Source organism: Haematobia irritans, chromosome 5 (genome assembly GCF_050003625.1).
Source record: "Haematobia irritans isolate KBUSLIRL chromosome 5, ASM5000362v1, whole genome shotgun sequence".
NCBI classification, from domain to species: Eukaryota; Metazoa; Arthropoda; class Insecta; order Diptera; family Muscidae; genus Haematobia; species Haematobia irritans.
In genome coordinates this window covers 18,749,935-18,765,931 of record NC_134401.1, presented here as the reverse complement: position 1 = coordinate 18,765,931, position 15,997 = coordinate 18,749,935, and the positions used below count along the sequence as shown (strand labels likewise).

The following is a 15,997-nucleotide window of genomic DNA, read 5'->3' as shown; positions in this document are numbered from 1 at the left end:
TTTATTTCTATCGAAAATTTTGTCAAAATATAAGATTTTCTTAAAACTTTATTTCTATAGGAAATTTTGTCAAAATTTTAGTTCTATAGAAAATTTTGTCAAAATTTTATTTCTATAGAAAACTTTGTCAAAATTTTATTTCTATAGAAAATTTTGTCAAAATTTTATTTCTATACAAAATTTTGTTAAGAATTTATATCTATAGAAAATTTCGTCAAATTTTATTTCTAAAGAAAATATTTTCAAAATTTTATTTCTAAAGAAAATTTTTTCAAAATTTTATTTCTATGAAAAATTTTGCCAAAATTTTATTTCTATAGAAAATTTTGTTAATATTTTATTTCTATAGAAAACTTTATTTCAATAGAAAATTTTATTTCTATAGAAAATTTTGCCAATATTTTATTTCAATAGAAAATGTTGTCTAAATTTTATTTCTATAGAAAAATTTTTCAAAAATTTATTTCTATAGAAAATGCTGTCAAAATTTTATTTCCATTGAAAATTTTATCAAAATTTTATTTCCATAGAAAATTTTATCAAAATTTTATTTCCATAGAAAATTTTGTCAAAATGCTATTTCTATAGAAAATTTTGTTAAGGTTTTATTTCTTTAAAAAAATTTTGTCAAAATTTTATTTCTATAGAAAATTTTGTCAAAATTTTATTTATATAGAAAACTTTGTCTAAATTTTATTTCAATAGTAAATGTTGTCTAAATTTTATTTCTATAGAAAAATTTGTCAAAAATTTATTTCTATAGAAAATGTTGTCAAAATTTTATTTCTACAGAAAATTTTGTCAAAATTTTATTTCTAATGAAAATTTTGTCAAAATTTTATTTGTTTAGAAAAGTTTGTCAACATTTTATTTCTGTAGAAAATTTAGTTAAAATTTTATTTCTGAATTTTGTCAGAATTGTATTCCTATAGATAATTTTGTATTCCTATAGATAAGTTTGTCAAAAATTTATTTCTTTATTTGACAATATTCCTTTCCTCTTTGGTTAAGCTATTCTTTTAGTTTAGTCAATGTATGCTTTTAAGCTGAAATCAAAACAATGACTATTAAAGTGGAAACCGACAATAACAAACTAAAACATTTAAGAATTCAACTTGTTTTCCAATATACAAATTTGAATTGAATTTAATCTATATTGAAACTAATTAAAATGTGGTCGCCTAAAAATATGCTATGATTTGTACAACAAACTAAGTTATTGGACAGTTAGCCAGGGATGGAAAATTTGGAACGTTTTGAGAAGGTACAAAGAAAAACTCACAAATTATATAAAATTTTGTGTAAATAAAAGTGAGAAAAATTTTCTTATTCTTTCTATTTTCTAGTTTAATTTGTGTAACAAAAAATCGTAAACCACAAGTAAGTATTGAACGCCGTCAATGGGTCCATACCCTCATTTTCCCATTTTCCTTCCCTATTGTTTGTGATTCATACTACATTCTTAAATAAGATATTAAATATTAAAGTGATATTTCTTTTTAATTGTTAACTATACGAGTAAATAAGGCTGGTAGACAATCTTGTGCCGCATTTCGGGACGAATATTATAATTTTTGTTTAATTAAAATCTTACCTTCATTTTAAGAAATATGTATTAAGAAAAATAATGGATTCATAAATTATTAATTTGTTATTAAATAAATTATTTGTATGATATATTAGTAATCAGTCTTATCTGCCCTAACTAATATAATATGATCACATAACCTAGGTCACTTCCAATGAAGGTCATACCATTTAAAAACCCCCTATTATTTTTTTCTAGCCTCTCCCTGTATTTTCATAATGCATTCCATTTTATATTTGGAGAACTTTAGCATGAAAAATATTTTAGCGATATGATAATCATTGAAATTACCTCCTTTTTCTTATCTACAAAATATTGAAGTTGAATAAATTCAATAGGTAAATGTTTGACAAGATTCATTTGCCCAATAGGCTTGTGAGTGAGTGAAGTGGTTAATCGGATTAATGAAATAAGTGTGGATCTAAGAAATCAATCAAAATGTTGTTGCTGCTATTATTGCTATTACCCGTACTATGGTTTATATACAGTGAAAGAAAATATTCAAAAGTCCGACGGCAAATTAGCCACACAAAAGGACCCAAAACATTGCCTTTGATTGGCAATGCACATCAATTGGCAAAGACACCAAATGGTAATTAATTGTGGATATTCTGGCAATAGAAAAGTGTTATAAAAATGAAAAAGTGAATAATTCAATGATAATGATTATACGGAGCTCTGGAATGCAATTTCATTAGATCCGGTTGAAATTTTGATGTACGATGTCAGCATAACTACCATGCAAAAATTGGTCCATATCGATATTCAATTTGAATTTGTATACCCTCCACCATAGGATGGAAGTTATAAAAGGAAATATATGAGTTTCGTTTGTAATATTGGTCTCAGACCTCATAAAGTGTATGGTCCGTGGTGAAATTTTGAGTCGATCTACTAAGAAAGGAGAGTTTTCTTTTCTGCGGCACGCTACAAAAGAGTCCTAAAGACAGATAAGAAAAAAATTACAGAAAATCGTGGCAACGTTTGTCATAAATTCGGATATATTTGCTCTTAAAGAAAATACTTTAAAATAAAATAAAGGAATTTCCTTTGTCAAAAATTTCGTTACGGAGGAAAGTATTTTTCTTTGGGTGTAGCGATGTCCGTCCGTCCGTTGAAATCACCCTAATTTCCGAACGAAACAAGCTATCGATTTTAAATTTTGGTACAAGTGGTTATTATTGATATGGGTCAGATGGTATTGCAAATGGGCCATATCAGACCACTACTAGGTATAGCCCCCATAAAACATACCCCCCAGTTTTCACTTGCGGAGCCTCTTGGAAGAGCAAATTTCGTTCGGATTCGGCTATAAAAAGGATCCATTGTTTTTAAACTAAACATGGAATAGGGCAGCACTTAGTGATAAGCGACAAGTTCACCACGGTGGTATCGCAATGTAAGATTGAAATAGTGGGCTGCCACTATATCTAACCTAACCTCTAACTAGAGGTGTGCACGTGAGTAATATTTTACTTACGCTCACGCACACTTACGACGGATAAAGGACTCACACTCACGCACGCTCACGAAAAGAAAATTTGTACTCACGCACGAAAATCTTTTAAATGTCGTAACTCACGAATAATTTTAGGAGTAATTTACCTATAGAACCTGACTGAAAATATGAGTATGATTAAAATCGAGAGCGTTATAAAACTTTTAACACTAAGGATGTCATTAAGATTATATATGAGTTGAATTCGTAAGCATTTTATGTTCGTAAGCGGGATTATTTTCTTGAGCGTGTTTTTCCGAAATTCGTTACTCACGCACACTCACGAAGATACTATTTTCGTGACTCACGCTTACGCACGACATTTGTTTGGTTAATCACGCTCACGCACACTCACACTGTTACCATCAGCGTGACTCACGACTCACGCGTGAGTTACGAAAATTTTCATGAGTAACGACAATTTTGTGTCACATGCACACCACTACCTCTAACAACCATTTGTTGATATCGATCCATAGTTATGCATAGCTCCCAAGTAAACAGATCCCCAGATTTCACTTCTAAAGCCTTTTGAAAAAGCAAATTTCATTCGATCCCGTTGAAATTTGGGACGCGCTCTAAGAATATATACATACCCTCATATACACCGAATCCCAGATTTGAACTCCGGAGCCTCTCGGAGGGGTAAACTTTATCCAATTCGGTTGAAATTTCGTGCGTGATTTCAGTATTTGCCCTCTAATAACCGTACGAAAATGAATCGATATCGGCCCATAAGTATACCATATATAGCCCCATATAAAACGACCCCAGATTTGAATTCCGTACACGGTTGCCACTCGAACAAAAAATTACCTACCAAAATTTTGAGAAAATTTTACCAAACAAAAATACCAAACAAAACAAATCATGCGCTGCAAAATTTTATTTCTATAGAAAATTTGGTCAAAATTTTATTTTATTTTGTGAAAGTATTATATCTATAAAAAATTTTGTCAAAATTTTATTTCTATAGAAAATTTGTGTCAAAATTTTATTTATATAGAAAATTTGTGTAAAAATATTATTTTCATAGAAAATTTTGTCAAAATTTCATTTCTATAGGAAATTTTGTCAAAATTTTATTTCTATAAAAAATTTCGTTAAAATTTTATTTCAATAGAAAATCTTGTCAAAATTGTATTTCTATAGAACATTTTGTCAAAGTTTTATTTTTATAAAAAATTTTGTCAAAATTTTATATGGAATTATAGAAAATTTTTGTCAAACTTCTATTTCTATCGACAATTTTGTCAAAATTTTATTTCTATCGAAAATTTTGTCAGAATTTTATTTCTATAGAAAATTTTGCCAAAATTTTATTTCTATAGAATTTTTTTTTTATTTCTATAGAAAATTTTATGAAAATTTTATTTCTATAGAAAATTTTTTCAAAATTTGATTTCTATAGCAAATTGTGTCGAAATTTTATTTCTGTAGAAAATTTTGTTAGAATTTTTTTTATATATAAAATTTTGCCAAAATTTTATTTCTATATAAATTTTTGCCAAAATTTTACTTCTGTAGAAAATTTTTGTCAAAATTTTATTTCTATAGAAAATTATGTCAGAAATTTATGTCTATAGAAAATTTTGCCAAAATTTTATTTCTATAGAAAATTTTATGAAAATTTTATTTCTATAGAAAATTTTGTCAAAATTTTATTTCTATAGAAAATTTTGTGAAAATTTTATTTCTATAGAAAATTTTGTCAGAATTTTATTTCTATAGAAAATTTTGCCAAAATTTTATTTCTATAGAAAAGTTTGCCAAAATTTTATTTCTATAGAAAATTTTGCGAAAATTTTATTTCTATAGAAAATTTTGTCAAGATTTGATTTCTATAGAAAATTTTGTCAAAATTTTTTTTGTATACAAAATTTTGTCAAAATTTTATTTCTATAGAAAATTTTGTCAACATTTTATTTCTATAGAAAATTTTGTCAAAATTTTAATTCTATATAAAATTGTGTCGAAATTTTATTTCTATAGAAAATTTTGCGAAAATTTTATTTCTATAGAAAATTTTGTCAAAATTTTATTTTTATAGAAAATTTTGTCAAAATTTTATTTCTAATGAAAATTTTGTCAAAATTTTATTTCTAATAGAAAATTTTGTCAATATCTTATTTCTTTAGAAAATGTTGTCAACATCTTATTTCAATAGAAAATGTTGCCAAAATTTTATTTCAATAGAAAATCTTGTCAAAATTGTATTTCTATAGAACATTTTGTCAAAGTTTTATTTTTGTAAAAAATTTTGTCAAAATTTTATATGGAATTATAGAAAATTTTTGTCAAAATTTTATTTCTATCGACAATTTTGTCAAAATTTTATTTCTATCGAAAATTTTGTCAGAATTTTATTTCTATAGAACATTTTGTCAAAGTTTTATTTTTATAAAAAATTTTGTCAAAATTGTATATAGAATTATAGAAAATTTATGTCAAAATTTTATTTCTATCGACAATTTTGTCAAAATTTTATTTCTATCGAAAATTTTGTCAGAATTTTATTTCTATAGAAAATTTTGCCAAAATTTCATTTCTATAGAAAATTTTTTTATTTCTATAGAATATTTTTTCAAAATTTGATTTCTATAGCAAATTGTGTCGAAATTTTATTTCTATAGAAAATTTTGTCAGAATTTTTTTTTTATATATAAAATTTTGCCAAAATTTTATTTCTGTAGAAAATTTTTGTCAAAATTTTATTTCTATAGAAAATTTTGTCAAAATTTTATTTCTATAGAAAATTTTGTGAAAATTTTATTTCTATAGAAAATTTTGTCAAAATTTTATTTCTATAGAAAATTTTGTCAAAATTTTATTTCAATAGAAAATTTTGTCAAAGTTTTATTTCTTTAAAAAATTTTGTCAAAATTTTATAGAGAATTATAGAAAATATTTGTCAAAATTTTATTTCTATAGAAAATTTTGTCAAATTGTTATTTCCATAGAAAATTTTGTCAAAGTTTTATTTATATATAAAATTTTGTCGTAATTTTGTTCCTATAGAAAATTTTGTCAGAATTTTATTTCTATAGAAAATTTTGTCAAAATTTTATTTCTAACAAAAAAAAGAAAATTTTGTCAAAATTTTATTTCTAATGTAAATTTTGTCAAAATCTTATTTCTTCAGAAATTTTTGTCTAAATTTTATTTCAATAGAAAATTTTATTTCTATAGAATATTTTGTCAAAATTTTATTTCTGTATAAAATTTTGTCAACAACAAAAAACATAAAAATTTGGTGTTGTTTTTTTTCAATATAATTTTTTGGGGTCTTAATTCAGTTAGATTTTGGGGCTAATTTCCAGGTGGCCTTTCTTAGTGCCGTAGAAAAGGGGCCCCGAAACTCAAATTAAACAGGACGATCAATAAGGGACGATACTTCATAAAAAATATGAGTTCCAACAAAGTGTAACTGAAGTAAGAAAATCTACCCCAAAATAAAATTAATGCTTATTATTTCTTTTGATTCAAAAGAGGGAGCCATCGTGGTGCAATGGTTAGCATGCCCGCCTTGCATACACAAGGTCATGGGTTCGATTCCTGCTTCGACCGAACACCAAAAAGTTTTTCAGCGGTGGATTATCCCACCTCAGTAATGCTGGTGACATTTCTGAGGGTTTCAAAGCTTCTCTAAGTGGTTTCACTGCAATGTGGAACGCCGTTCAGACTCGGCTATAAACAGGAGGTCCCTTGTCATTGAGCTTAACATGGAATCGGGCAGCACTCAGTGATAAGAGAGAAGTTCACCAATGTGGTATCACAATGGACTGAATAGTCTAAGTGAGCCTGATACATCGGGCTGCCACCTAACCTAACCTAACCTGATTCAAAAGACCATGTTAAACTGAATCCTAACTGATAGAAAAAAATTTGAAGCTTTATGAAAAAAAAATTAACTAAAATAAAAACGGGCCCCAAAAATAAAATGAAGTTACTTCCAGAGAACAAAAATTTGGTGCTGTTGTTTTGCATATATTTTGTTAAGGTCATTTTGGTTTTGGGGTTAATTTTCATGGGGCCCCATATTCATAGCGTTATGATGGAGGGTATGTACGATTCGGCTGGGCCGAACTTATACTTGATCTGTTTAACGATATCTATCTAATCTTAGCACTCAAAATTTAAATAAATTTAATCAAAAGATTATTCAAATCATTCTTTTGTTGAGTTAATTCTTGATACAGTTGTTTGATGTGATAACCCATCATCATGGTCGTCAAAGTAACTCAAACTATTTAACATAAAACAAAACAAAGTCAAATAACCATAAGAACTAATATTACTCCAACGAATGATTTAGTTGTTAATGCCGAACAATTATTTTATAATTTTGTTAATTAAATAATTAAAAATTAAACAAAGTAACGTTTCTAATTTGAATTTAGTTAAAGATAACAGAAAACTGTTATTAACATAGCAATGGGAGGTATCGTGGTACAATGGTTAGCATGACCACCTGGTATACACAGGGTCAGGTCGGGGGGGATAATCCACCCTCTCGGTAATATGAGTATTTCAATGCTCGGACCGAGCTTTAAAAAGAGGACCCTTGTCATTGAGCTAAACATAGAATCAGGCAGCACTCATTGATAACAGAGAAGTTCACCAATGTGGTATCACAATGGAGCCTACATTATTAGGCTGCCACTATATATAACCTAACCTAACACAGCAATATTGATAATTCTTTCACTCTACTATAGGTGTGGTGCATTTCATGTTGGACAATTGGTACAAATATGATCAAGGGAATTATCGAATTTGGGTTGGTTACTATCTGAATATTGTAATTGGTGATCCCAAGGATATAGAGGTAAGATAAATAGAGATAGCCCCAGGTTCTGATATTCAAAATCGCCAAATGTTATTATAGATACTGGAGAACTTCAATCCAATACCCATTTGAATTTCTCACTTAAAAAAATTATATTGTCAAAATTTTTTTGAGTTTTTAGGGTTAAGAAAATATCAAACTCTAAAAATTTTACGCAAATCAGAACATGGAAGGATAATTAAAATTTATTGATTTTTTTTGTAATAAATTCCTATTGCAGTTCATTTTAACCAGTAACACTCTATTGGCAAAATCTAAACTCTATGACATATTACATCCTTGGCTGGGTGATAGTCTCTTGACTACCAAGGGTGAAAAATGGCATAAACATCGTAAGATTATAACACCCTCATTTCATTTTAAAATTCTTCAAGATTTTTATGATGTTATGAACAATTGCTCAACAAAATTTATTAGAAAGTTACATGAAGTTTCCCAAGATGATGTTATATTGGATTTTCAAGCTCTGGCCAATCGTTTTGCATTGGATGTGATTTGTGGTAAGATTATAGAAATTATGAAAATTTGATATTTGTTAATAATCAGTTTAATTTTTTTACTCTAAAGAAACTGCAATGGGAATTCCCATAAATTCCATTGATAATCCAGATAGTGAATTTTCTCATGCTGTCGAATTGTAAGTGCGATTGATTGATATATAATGAAATTTATATTAAATTTGTTTCTTTTTAGTATGAGTTCTAATTTTAATATGCGTGCTCTTCATCCTTTGAAACGTAAGATTGCTACTTATCAATTCTTCCCGGAGTATAAGGTATATTGTAAATCATTGGCTATTTTGAAGAAATTCACCTATGGGGTAAGTCAGTTTGGAAAAGTAGTCCATTACGACAAATATCCTTGTTGAACATGGATATTTTCAGTTTGCTTTTTCCGTAGCATCCGTTACATTATTATTAAAAACCTCAGAAGGGCACAAGCTTTGAATGAGTATTAAATGACATAGACTGACATCACTTACCAAATATTCAAGGGATCGGATGAATTATGCTCGTAAAAAAAGATCAATATGTTAAATTAGGCTGTCGGTTTTTAGGGGAAAAAATTATAGACCAATATAGAATAGGTTTTGCAGAGTTCGGTTAGTAGAAATAGTGGCAGCTCGACATGTCAGACTCACATAGACTATTCGATCCATTGTGAAACAACACTTGGTGAACTTCTCTCTTATCAATGAGTGCTGCCCGATTTGATGTTTAGCTCAATGACAAGGGACCTCCTTTTTATAGTCAAGGTGGGCATGCTGACCATTGCATCACGTTGGCTACCTATTCTATGCTAAGCTCATTGCACAACCATTAGAGAGCATATACTGACATCACGTTCACGGTTACCACTCGAGCCAAAAATAACATATCAAAATTTGGGAAAAATTTTACCGCCAAACTTCGAAACAAAAACATCTTATATTGCAAAATTTTATTTCTATACAAAAATTTTGTCAAAATTTTATTTCTAACTAAACAACCAATCAGAAAAATCTAAAATCTATCAAACAAAAAATTCTTATTTTGCAAAATTTTATTTTAGAATTTTATTTCTATAGAAAATGATGTCCAAATTTTATTTCTACAGACAATTATGTCCAAATTTTATTTTCCAAAGTAAATTTTGTCAAAATTTTATTTCTAATAGAAAATTTTGTCAAAATTTTATTTCTAATAGTAAATTTTGTCAAAATTTTATTTCTAATAGAAAATGTTGTCAAAATTTTATTTCTATAGAAAATTTTATCAAAATTTCATTTCCATTAAAGATTTTGTCAAAATTTTTTTCTATGGATAATTTTGTTAAAATTTTATTTTCAATAGAAAATTATATCAAAATTTTATTTTACAGAAAATTATGTAAAAATTTGATTTCTTTAGATTTTTTGTCAAAATTTTATTTCTATACAAAAATGTTGTCAAAATTTTATTTCTAACTAAACAACAAATCAGAAAAATCTAAAATCTATCAAATAGAAAAATCTTATTTTGCAAAATTTTATTTTTGACAGAATTTTATTTCTATAGAAAATTTTGTCAAAATTTTATTTCTATAGAAAATTATGTCAAAATTTTATTTCCTATAGAAACTTTTGTCAAAATTTTATTTCTAATACTAAATTAGGGTGCCACCGTGTTGCAATGGTTAGCATGCCCGCATTGCATACACAAGGTCGTGGGTCCGATTCCTGCTTCGACCGAACACCAAAAAGTTTTTCAGCGGTGGATTATCCCACCTCAGTAATGCTGGTGACATTTCTGAGGGTTTCAAAGCTTCTCTAAGTGGTTTCACTGCAATGTGGAACGCCGTTCGGACTCGGCTATAAAAAGGAGGTCCCTTGTCATTGAGCTTAACATGGAATCGGACAACACTCAGTGATAAGAGAGAAGTTCACCAATGTGGTATCACAATGGACTGAATAGTCTAAGTGAGCCTGATACATCGGGCTGCCACCTAACCTAACCTATCTAATAGTAAATTTTGTCAAAATTTTATTTAAATAGAAAATTTTGTCAAAATTGTGTTTTATAGAAAATTTTATATAAATTAGATTTCATAAATTTTTTTTCAAAATTTTATTTCTATAGAAAATTTTGTGAAAATTTTATTTCTATAGAAAATTTTGTCAAAATTTTATTTCTTTAGAAAATTTTTGAAAATTTTATTTCTATAGAAAATTTTATCAAAATGTCATTTCCATAGAAGATTTTGTCAAATTTTTTTTCTATAGATAATTTTGTGGAAATTTTAATTTCAATAGCAAATTATGTCAAAATTTTATTTTACAGAAAATAATGTAAAAATTTGATTTCTTTAGATTTTTTGTGAAAATTTTGTTTCTACAGAAAATGTTGTCAAAATTTCATATCTATAGAACCTTTTGTCAAATTTTAATTTTTATAAAAAATTTTGTCAAAATTTTATTTCTATAGAAAATTTTGTCAAAATTTTATTTCTATAGAAAATTTTGTCAACATTTTATTTCTAACTAAACAACCAATCAGAAAAATCTACTATCTACTAAACAGAAAAATTTTATTTTGCAAAATTTTATTTTTGCCAGAATTTTATTTTAATAGAAAATTTTGTCAAAATTTTATTTTGAATAAAAAATTAGGCCAAAATTGTATTTCCAGAGAAAAATTTGTCAACATTTTATTTCCCAGACAAAATTTTGTCAACATTTTATTTCTCATAGAAAATTTTTTCAAAATTGTATTTTATAGAAAATTATATACAAATAAAATTTCTATAGAAAATTTTCTCAAAATTTTATTTCTATAGAAAAGTTTGTCAACATTTTCTTTCTATAGAACATTATGTCAAAATTTTTTTTCTATAGAAAATTTATTAAAAATTTTAATTCTATAGAAAATTTCGTAAATTTTTTTATTTTCAATAGAAAATAATTTCAAAATTTCATTTTCCAGATAAAATTTTGTCAAAATTTTTTTCCCAGAGAAAATTTTGTCAACATTTTTTTCTATAGAAAATTTTTTCAAAATTTTATTTCTATAGAAAATTTTGTCAAAATTTTATTTCTATAGAACATTTCGTCAAAATTTGTATTTTCAGTAGAAAATTATGTCGCAATTTTATTTCCAATAAAAAATTTGTCAAAACTTTATTAGAAGATTTTGTCAAAATTTTATTTCTATAGAAAATTTTGTCAAAATTTTATTTTCAATAGAAATTTATATCAAAATTTTATTTTTATTAGTTTGATTGCTTTAGAATTTTTATCAAAATTTTATTTCTATAAAAAAATTGGGAAAAAAATATTTCAATAGAAAATTTTGTCAAAATTGTATTTCTATAGAAAGTTTTGTCAAAATGTTATTTCTATAGAACATTTTGTCAAAATTTTATTTCTATAGAAATTTTTGTCAAAATTTTATTACCATTGGACATTTTGTCAAAATTTTATTTTTATGGAAAATTTTATCAAATTTTTATTTCTACCAAAAATTTTGTCAAAATTTTATTTCTATAGACAATTTTGTCACAAGTTTATTTCTATAAAAAATGTTGTCAAAGTTTTACTTCTATATATAAAATATTTATTTTCAATAGAAAATTATGCCAAATTTTCATTTTCCAGAGAAAATTTTGTCAAAATTTTATTTCTATAAAAAATTTTTTCAAAATTTTATTGCTATAGAAAATTTATTCAAAATTTTATTTCTATAGAAAATTTCGTCAAAATTTGTATTTTCAGTAGAAAATTATGTCGCAATTTTATTTCCAATAAAAAAATTTGTCAAAACTTTTTTTTTAATAGAAGATTTTGTCAAAATTTTATTTCTATAGAAAATTTTTTCAAAATTTTTTTACCATTGGACATTTTGTCAAAATTTTATTTTTATGGAAAATTTTATCAAAATTTTTATTTCTACCAAAAATTTTGTCAAAATTTTATTTCTATAGAAAATTTTGTCACAAGCTTCTTTCTATAAAAAATGTTGTCAAAGTTTTATTTCTATATATACAATTTTTATTTTCAATAGAAAAGTATGCCAAAATTTCATTTTCCAGAGAAAATTTTTCTCAAAATTTGATTTCCCAGAGAAAATTTTGTCAACATATTATTTCTAATAGAAAATTTTGCCAAAATTTTGTTTCCAAAAGAAAATTTTGTCAAAATTCTATTTTATAGAAAATTATATACAAATTAAATTTCTATAGAAAATTTTGTCAACATTTTATGTCTATAGAAAATTTTGTCAAAATTTCATATCTATAGAAACTTTTTTTCAAATTTTCATTTCTATAAAAAATGTTGTCAAAATTTTATCTCTATAGGAAATTTTGTCAAAATTTTATTTCTATAGAAAATTTTGTCAAAATTTTATTTCTAACTAAACAACGAAGCAGAAAAATCTAAAATCTACCAAACAGAAAAATCTTATTTTGCAAAATTTTAGTTTTGTCAAAATTTTATTTTATAGAAAATTATATACAAATTAAATTTCTATACAAAATTTTGTCAAAATTTTATTTCTATAGAAAATTTTGTCAAAACTTTACTTCTATGGAAAATTTTGTCAAAACTTTACTTCTATGGAAAATTTTGTCAAAATTTTATTTCTATAGAAAATTTTGTCAAGATTTTATTTCTATAGAAAGTCTTGTCAAAATTTTATTTCTATAGAAAATTATGTCAAAATTTTATTGCTAAAGAAAATTTTGTCAAAATTTTATTTGCAATAGAAAATTATATAAAAATTTTATTTTTTATTAATTTGATTGCTTTAGAATTTTTGTCAAAATTTTATTTGTATAAAAATTTTGGGAAAAAATTATTTCTATAGAAAATTTTGTCAAAAGTGTAATTTTGTCAAAATTTTATTTCTATTGAAAATTTTGTCAAAAGTGTATTTCTATAGAAAATTTTGTCAAAATTTTATTTGTATAGACAATTTTGTCAAAATTTTATTCCCATTGGAAATTTTGTCAAAATTTTATTTTTATGGAAATTTTTATCAAATTTTTATTTCTACAAAAAATTTTGTCAAAATTTTATATCTATAGAAAATTTTTCTAAATTTTATATCTATAGAGAATTTTGTTAACATTTTATTTCTATAGAAAATTTTGTCACAAGTTTATTTCTATAAAACTGTTGTCAAAGTTTTATTTCTAAAGAAAATAGTAGTGGAATTAGTTGTAGAGGAAAATCTACAAAAAAGATAATTCTACCAATCTGCCAAACAGTAAAAAATTTACAATTTTTGGTAGAATTCTACCAACTGCGACAACCGTAGTAACAACCCTACGGGACCAGTCCTTGGTATATGTGGACCAGTCCGAGTACACTGTAAAACGTATGGAAGGGATCGGTCACTTTAAAATAGGATTACCATTGACGACGGGACACGACTTGGACCCATTCCACAGGACATGCCCTGGCACAGCCCTTAGACAGGTCCCCATTATTTTAAGAATGCGAATTGGACCAGAATAAAAAAAAACTTTTGGAATTTTTTAACAATATATTTCTCTAATAATTGCATTTCAGTAAATGTGTAGAGGATATAGAAATAAATTAATTATATGAATATTGAAAAATAGCGATAACTGGAGCATCGGAACCAGTCTTGTGATAGATCCGTCATTGGCAATTTTTACCAAATCCCGAAAGAAATTGAAAACTTATTTCGCTTGCATTTCATTACGCCACTAAAAGTATCTTTAAATTTATGAGTAATGAATATTTCCCCACTAGGTTATTGAAAAAAGAATTGAAATGCTAAAAGAAGAGGAGGCTCAAAAGGCCAAGGCTAAACCAGGGGATGAATTCACCCAAAGGAAGATGGCATTTTTGGATACTTTACTCACAACTACCAAAGATGGTAGACCATTTACTAGACAAGAACTCTACGAAGAAGTATCCACATTTATATTTGAGGTAATTTTTCTAAACTTCAAATATCTACAAATAAATTAAAAAATTAAAAAAAAACATTTCTTTTCATTTTAAAGGGTCATGATACCACAGCTTCGACCATTAGTTTTGTAATCTTTTTATTCTCACGGCATTTGGATATACAAAAGAAGGCATTTGCTGAACAACAGCATATAATGGGAGATGATATGAAACGAAATGCTACATTCCAAGAGATACAGGATATGAAATATTTGGATATGGTTATAAAAGAGACCTTAAGATTATTCCCAGCAGCACCGGTTGTAGCCAGGCATACAGAAAAGGAATATAACATAAGTATGATGATATTATTATATATTTGTTTAAAGAATTAATATTTTTCGTTTCCCTTTCTCATATACAGATGGAAAAATTATACCCGAGGATACCTCTTTGAGTATCTTCATTATGGCTATGGGCTATAATGAGAAAGTTTTTCCCGATCCCTATCGTTTTGATCCTGAAAGATTTAATCCCTCCAATGCACAAGCCTCACATAAACCCTTCGAATATGTACCCTTTAGTGCTGGTCCACGAAATTGTATTGGTCAAAAATTTGCTTTGCTTGAAGTCAAGACAGCTGTCTCTAAAATTTTAAGAAATTTTGAAATTTTACCTTCTCTAGATGAGCTAGTATCGAAGGATGGTTATGTTTGTACATATTTTGGACCCTATAAACACCAGAAACCACCATTGCATGAATATGATCCTAAATTGGCCATGATGATAACACTGAAATCGGAAAATGGATTTTTGTTGAGACTTAAGAGGAGGCTATAATGGGATAACAAATTGAGAAATTCTGATATTTATGAAAAAATATAAAATATAGATAAGATACATAAAAATAATAAATAAAAGTCTTCAATGCCTTCAAGAAGAGGTGCATTTTATTTTTCTATAGAAAATTTTGTCACAATTTTATTTCTGTAGAAAATTTTGTCAAATTCTTATTTCTATAGATTTTTTTTCTCAAAATTTTCTTCCTATACAAAATTTTGTAAAATTTTTATTTCTATAGAAAATTTTGTTAAAATTTATTTCTATAGAAAATTTTGTTAAAATTTATTTCTATAGAAAATTTTGTTAAAATTTATTTCTATAGAAAATTTTGTTAAAATTTATTTCTAATTAAATTTATAGTTCTTGGCCCAGAGATACTACAATTTTCCAGAGTCTATAAAATTGTTCGTGGTGGCGATGACCTCCTCATTGGCCTGATATAGACAGTGGCGCACATAAGTATAGACACACCAAGTAATTTTTTTTTAAACCACATGTTAAAAGTGAATTTGAATAGTAACTGCTTTAAGAATCTAGATCATTTTTTATTTTAGGAAAATGTTTGTTCTTCCAATATTTAAATTATAAAAAAATTAAAAAAGACACATTTTTTTGAGGAACAAAAATATTGGCACATAGTAGTTCAAAATTAGTTTTTTTGTACATTTAGTACTTTTTTGGCATTCCTTTTTGTTTGATAACAGAAAGACAACAGTCTACCCAATGAATGGATATTTTCTCTACATTTTATTTCTACAGAAAATTTTATCAAAATTTTTTTTCTACAGAAAATTTTCTCCACATTTTATTTGTATAAAAATTTTATCAAAATTTTATTTCTAC

General features: G+C 25.8%; 1 protein-coding gene across 1 annotated transcript in view; it reads left to right on the top strand.

Moving 5' to 3' along the window:
- The window catches only part of LOC142239539 (uncharacterized), a 32,657-nt gene extending 17,506 nt beyond the window's left edge, over nucleotides 1-15,151 (top strand). The window contains exons 9-17 of the mRNA XM_075311325.1: nucleotides 1,347-1,380; nucleotides 2,003-2,180; nucleotides 7,805-7,914; nucleotides 8,156-8,435; nucleotides 8,503-8,572; nucleotides 8,629-8,755; nucleotides 14,171-14,353; nucleotides 14,428-14,668; nucleotides 14,736-15,151. Of these exons, the coding sequence (XP_075167440.1) occupies nucleotides 1,347-1,380; nucleotides 2,003-2,180; nucleotides 7,805-7,914; nucleotides 8,156-8,435; nucleotides 8,503-8,572; nucleotides 8,629-8,755; nucleotides 14,171-14,353; nucleotides 14,428-14,668; nucleotides 14,736-15,151 (1,639 nt within the window). The remainder of the gene's footprint in view (nucleotides 1-1,346; nucleotides 1,381-2,002; nucleotides 2,181-7,804; nucleotides 7,915-8,155; nucleotides 8,436-8,502; nucleotides 8,573-8,628; nucleotides 8,756-14,170; nucleotides 14,354-14,427; nucleotides 14,669-14,735) is intronic.
- Nucleotides 15,152-15,997: the final 846 nt, after the last annotated feature.